Source organism: Leptidea sinapis, chromosome 36 (genome assembly GCF_905404315.1).
Source record: "Leptidea sinapis chromosome 36, ilLepSina1.1, whole genome shotgun sequence".
NCBI classification, from domain to species: domain Eukaryota; kingdom Metazoa; phylum Arthropoda; class Insecta; order Lepidoptera; family Pieridae; genus Leptidea; species Leptidea sinapis.
The window spans coordinates 3,590,510-3,596,768 of NC_066300.1; the positions used below are offsets into that span (position 1 = coordinate 3,590,510).

The window sequence follows — 6,259 nt, forward strand, 5'->3', positions numbered from 1 at the left end:
TTGTTTCACAGCAGAACTGTCAAATCACTAAATTCTCTCATAGAAAATATGTCAAATATGTAATTACATTTCATTAATTTAATTGTTTCTTTAACAAATAGATATTCCTTAATTTTGCTACCGATGATAGGTAACCTTCTTAATTGTTTTCAGTCGTATTTTATAATTCATTCTGCATACTTTTATGGCGCAAGTCGTCAATTTTAAATGTCTTTTAAATGTCACACCCACTCTTGGTCCGTGTGGCCACTAAGCGGGCGGGGCAAGCTTAACTGCCAACAGTGAGCTGATATTTTCTACAGCATTAGAACGCTCGAACGCTCTATCAAGACAGTTAATTAATCAAAGAATGCAAATAGTCTGGCTTACCAGCTATCGTCAGGGTGTCGATATGCGCATCGGAAAAATTCACTCTGTTAATTTTTCCCTAACGCGCCAAAGGTACTTGTACTATTATATATTCGTTGCCAAGGGTAGCTTTACTTTAGGACAATAATTAACAAAATTGATTCATAACAAATTGTATCCCGTGCTATTTAAATAAACAAAAACGAGAGGCGGACACAATTGCATCCCGTGCTATTTAATAAACAAAAAACATATATTTCTAGTGACATTGACATTTTATTTTATAAAATAACCTAAAATAAACTATAGTATTTTAAAATTAGTAGGTATACAATTAGAAGTTTAGTATACAAATTCATAATTATTGTGTTGATAATTTACCAACTAATAAACAAAATACTATTAGTCTTTGTAATCTTTTACTATTCTAATTATACGTTGTGATTATAAATGAAGACACAATCTTATACATTGTACATAAAAAATAATATATTTAAACAATAATTTATTATTATTGAAACAATGGCAAACTCTATTTTGGCGAAGGTATAACACGTCTTAGTGACAATATCAAAAATTGCTTTAAATCTGAATTATCTAATTGAATATGATAGTATAAATAATCTGAATGTTTTCTGTTTTAATTAAAACTATATTTTATGTGTTGAATTTCAGTTTTCATCAATACGTTTACTGCCTTCTGTTACATATTTGCAATGTAAACGCACAACAACATCTAAACATTGGAATCCCAAATTTAAAAAACTTCGTAAAGAGAAATACTTTAAAATAGATTTACCAGACTTTAATGAGGATCCAAGTAAAATACCAGAAGAAAAAGTACGCCAAAAAATGAAAGAGCGTGGAGTGCTACCCCCACGACCATGGATGGAGCGCCCATTCTACATATCAGCCACAGGTTTGGCAACAAATCTATGTTATGTGAAGCCTCTAGCCCAGATAACTTAGTAATATATGATTTTATTTCACCTAGTATAATTCCATACTCATATTATTATATATATCCACTAAGGTAGGCCCATTGGAGTTGGAATTTTCATTCAAAAGAGCCAGATTCAGTAGAATTTTAGTTTTTAGTAGCTGCCTTCAACTAAATAATTTATAAGTTATTTGAAGCTATTTGTATTAACTTTTATTATATTGTTTTCATAATCTTTCTTGGATTAAAAATATGAGGACTAAATTTTGATTTTTGTGGTTTAATATAATAATATCATTACTAATTAAAATCTGAAACAGTGGATACACACACTTGAGAGCATAGAAATCACACCCCTATATTTTTACTTTTAATGTAAATATTTTTTAACACATTCACTGCCAACAAAATAATAGCTTTCAACCTACCTAAGGCGTATTTTGATTACATTTTTGTAAATAAATAAATATGAATGTTTGTAAATATAGATAAATGTATACTCATTTTCGTAAGTCAACTATATTGCCAGAGATGCCGCAGAAAAAAAATTACTCGACTCAAATGCCGGCAATTTACTGACTACTACAAAATTAAAGGGGACATTGCTCGGAACCGAGTGGGAGGCGCCACTAGTATAGTCCCGTCTTACTGGGATCCGAGTGGTGAGCAAGGAATGTGCGAATATACAAATACAAATATTTTATTTTGTCTCAAAAGAAAACATATTATACAGAAAGCCATGTACAAGTTACTACAAAGTTACATACTGATAATACCTACTACACAACATTATACATCACAACCATTAGGTACATGTGTTAATTAAGTTTTGGTTAGTGTTAAAACAATCAGTCACAAATAATCGGAACTGTAAGTTTCCCATACTATAAGTTATCAAACCAGTGAAGGTTGTATGTCTAATTGAATAATCAAAACTATAAGTCTCACATGGTATAAAAATTATTGTTATTATTATAGTACCTTATTATATATGTGTTTTCACCCAATTTTAATATTGAAGTACAATGTTTTCAGTCATCTATATCATAGTTGTTATTTTTAGGTGCAAATATTTATTGCATAAAATGTGTAACGAAATATCTTGACATGTTTATTTAGATATTTTGATAATTAATATATTTAACCAATAATATAGATGTACTTGATATTAGTATCTTCTCTCTAATATATAAAATTCTCGTGTCACGGTGTGCGGGACCGAACTCCTCCGAAACGGCTTGACCGATTCTCATGAAATTTTGAGTGCATATTGGGTAGGTCTGAGAATCGGACATCATCTATTTTTCATCCCCCTAAATGTTAAGGGTGATCCACACGATTTTTTTTTTAATTTTTTTGATATTATTTTTTAAATTTTTTGATTATGAGTCAGCATTAAAATATACTAGTTTACTATAAATATGATTATGCAATTGATTACAGGAGGAGTGTTTGAGGCTTATGTGCCACCCGAGGGGGATGGGAAAGCTTCCCTCGTATCGACAGCTAGAGCGAAGCAGGCTGTACAGTTACTAGAAAAGAAATCAAAGTCTATGATGGCTATACGAAAAATTAAATCATTTGAAGAAGACTTTGATACAAAAGAATTTGGCAACATTGCAAAGGATATTTATATAAAGGCTCATGAGTGCTTGACAACTAGAGACAATCGTGCTCTCAGGACTTTTGTGACAGAAAAGGCGTATCAGGAGTTCTTGCATAACACACATGGAAAGACAATACGATGGAAGTTCCTGGAGTCATTAGAACCACCTAGAATTGTACATGCCAGGTTTACAGATGTAATTAGCAAAGAGAATATATTTGGTCAGGTAATTATTAAATAAAACCAGGTATTTTTTTAGTATAATAAGTATTTAGTTAACTATAAAAAAATCAATATTATATATGGTACCTGCAATCTGTTTAATTCAGATATTGTATACAATACCTAGGCAATGTATGAAATATAATGAATACACACTTTACCTATATGTAATAAATACAATTATACCTAGGGATTGAATAGATTACCTGCTGTTCCACCAGCAATGTAAATTGATTTTAGTCATATTTATCAATGTAAGCCTACCTATAAAATATTTGGCAAATGAAACATTTCTAATTAATAAAAATCAACTGTATTAAAATGACAAATTAGTGTTCTCCTTAAAAGTATTTATTATGAAAAGTACCTTTGTTTTACTTACAGTAAAATCAGAATAAAATTAATGTGAAACTTAAAATTCTTATAGTTTGAAACATAGTGTAATTTGTTTAAATAAATGATTAGTATAAAAAACTTAAGAAACAAAACAATTCTGTAAAAATAATAAAATATGACATTGACGACATGGGTACCTTCAAAAAAAGCGCGTACATCTTCCTTAAATGCCAGCAACACTCCTGTGATTCCTCTGGTGTTGCAAGAGATTGTGGGCGGCGGTGAACACTTAACAACAGGTGACAAAAAATAAGTAGGTCTACTGCCAAATCAAAATGTTAAATACGTAGAATTATTTATTCTTACATGAGGAACTATTATAACATTATGTGCACTTACATAAGCTTACTTTTAAGATAAGAACACTTTTTACCATCACAGTATTTTTTGCAACTACATTTGACAAATTTTTAACTTGTCCTTGTGGATTGCTAAGTTGCAACTCTATGGTAAGTATATAAGTGTCCTTTCTAGACTAGGGATGTCTAATTTTTTATTGCTTCTGATAAAGGGGTTCCATTTGAACATCAAACACAGGTTTTGAACTCTTGAATTCTAAAATTGCAGCATAGCCTCACTTTCATAACCTGAGTACATAATATTATGATACATTGGCAGGTCATTGAATGTGTTGAAGAATCTATGTAGTTAAGAATATTAATTTGGCACTTTTTCTTACTAATTATTCTTAATGGTTTTTAACTTAAAATTTGTAGCTCATATGTTTAGGTTACTAATTGTATAACCATATTATAGCTTTGCAACCCAGACTATTCCAATAAGTTTTACTTTCAAGAGAACGAAGAAGTAATAATTAAGAACTGCCTGAAAACTACATCTGCACATCAAATGTTGACACATATATGGAAATCAATGGAATATGCCAAATATCCCAGTATCCATTCCATTCAGTAAAAGTCAATTTTTTTAAATGAAAATAAGGGACAAGAGGAGCAGGACGTTTAACTGATGGTAATTGATACACCCTGCTCATTATAATGCAGTGCCGCTCAGGATTATTGAAAAACCCAAAAATTCTGAGTGGAATTCAACTGCGCTCGTCACCTTGAGACATAAGTTATCAAGTCTCATTTGCCTAGTAATTTCACTAGCTACGGCGCCCATCAGACCGAAACACAGTAATGCTTACACATAACTGCTTCACGGCAGAAATAGCCACCGTTGTGGTACCCATAAGGCCTATAGCAGACGACGGACTATCCGTGAGGCACTTTTTGGTCTGTGATAATAAAACATTAGAATTATATGCAGCAATTCAGATGACGGGCAAAAAGTCTGCGCCGCACCGCGCCGTACAAAAAGTGCGCCAAAAACATATAACGGTCGCGTCTATACGCGCTAACGCAGACAACTCACGACGCTCACTTTAGTCTGTCGTCTGCACTTGCTACTAGATTGACGTAACCGAAACTGTACGTTCTGTGCGCCGAGTCTGTGAAATATCTGCCAAAGATATTTTGCGTGCAATGCAGATTTTTATGTGCCGTAGACTCGATAGCACAAAAAGTGTCATCTGCGATAGGCCTAGCCGACAGACAGTGCGAAGGAGCCTCCCACTGGTTAAAAATACTATGAATTATTATGTTTTGTATAATATAATGACAGGTCACAGTGAGGTTCCACTCGCGCCAGCAGCTGGCCGTGTACTCGCGGTTCGGACGGCTCGTTCATGGCAGCGAGATCCTTGCCAAGGATGTGCTGGAGTATGTGGTCTTCGAGAAGCACCTCTCCAACCTTTACGGCACATGGCGCGTTCACGACAAGATAGTGCCCGAGTGGGCGCCTCCCCGCGACCCCTCGCGCCTCACCACGCGCCGACCGGACCCTAGCGACGACGAAGACGTGACCGCTGACGTTACCGCAACCCCGCCCGCTAGCGTGAAACCCGAACTAGCCAATCAGTAAAGTAGGAAATAAATTGTTAGAAGTGTGTTGTGTTTTTATTATATGGCAGTATTGTTCTATTTCTAATAATTACTACTCATTGAAGGAGTATTATTAGAAACTTGCAAGAGTAACACAAAATTATGAGTGCTATTGATATGTGTTCCTGGTCTTTACTTTGGTCGGCTTTTACATCGTTTACTTTGGTCAATTGCTGCTCGAAACTATTCTTTGTATCAGCGCTGTGATTTATAATATTCATGCTGCATCTCCTACTGCAGCAGCAGCACAAGTAATTATGATCAATAGAAGGACTCAGGAGTACCTAATTGCATTATTTATTTAAGTAGGCGTTATTTTTCTTCGGAAATCCGTAATTGTCCAAATGTTGTGAGTTTTCTTCAGTGTTAATTCCGCCAAGACGCCTTTAAACAATGCATCCCCAGGAGAAAAGCTAATGTAATGCCTGAGGCAGTCAAGACAAACAGCTGTTCGACATAAGACCTGTGTTAGATTCGCTACAAGATAACAATTCGACGTCCTAACTGTATTGAAATTACCTAGTCATTTATAATGTCTAATACTTCTTTGGGATACTCCCCGTTATAATAGCTATAGCAGGCACACAATGAATCCTACGCGACGGTCAACTAGCGCCAGGTGTACCAGAGATGACAGAATTAGATATTCCATATGTGGCCGGACCTGCACCAACTAAAGTGCTAGAAGTGGGTCCACTTATGACCACCAGTATCTTCGAAAACACTTTGGGTTTGCCAATTACACCTAGTATTCCTGTACGAGGCAAAAAGTGAAATGTTGAAGAGTGGTGATACGACAGC

The 6,259-nt window shown here is 34.5% G+C and overlaps 1 protein-coding gene across 1 annotated transcript; it reads left to right on the forward strand.

Moving 5' to 3' along the window:
* Positions 1-666: 666 nt before the first annotated feature.
* LOC126975598 (probable 39S ribosomal protein L45, mitochondrial) lies at positions 667-5,463 on the forward strand. The gene is made up of 4 exons (XM_050823560.1): positions 667-894; positions 1,024-1,267; positions 2,732-3,120; positions 5,139-5,463. Exons 1-4 carry the CDS (start codon positions 871-873, stop codon positions 5,436-5,438), a joined length of 957 nt encoding a protein of 318 aa, XP_050679517.1. The 5' UTR covers positions 667-870; the 3' UTR covers positions 5,439-5,463.
* Positions 5,464-6,259: the final 796 nt, after the last annotated feature.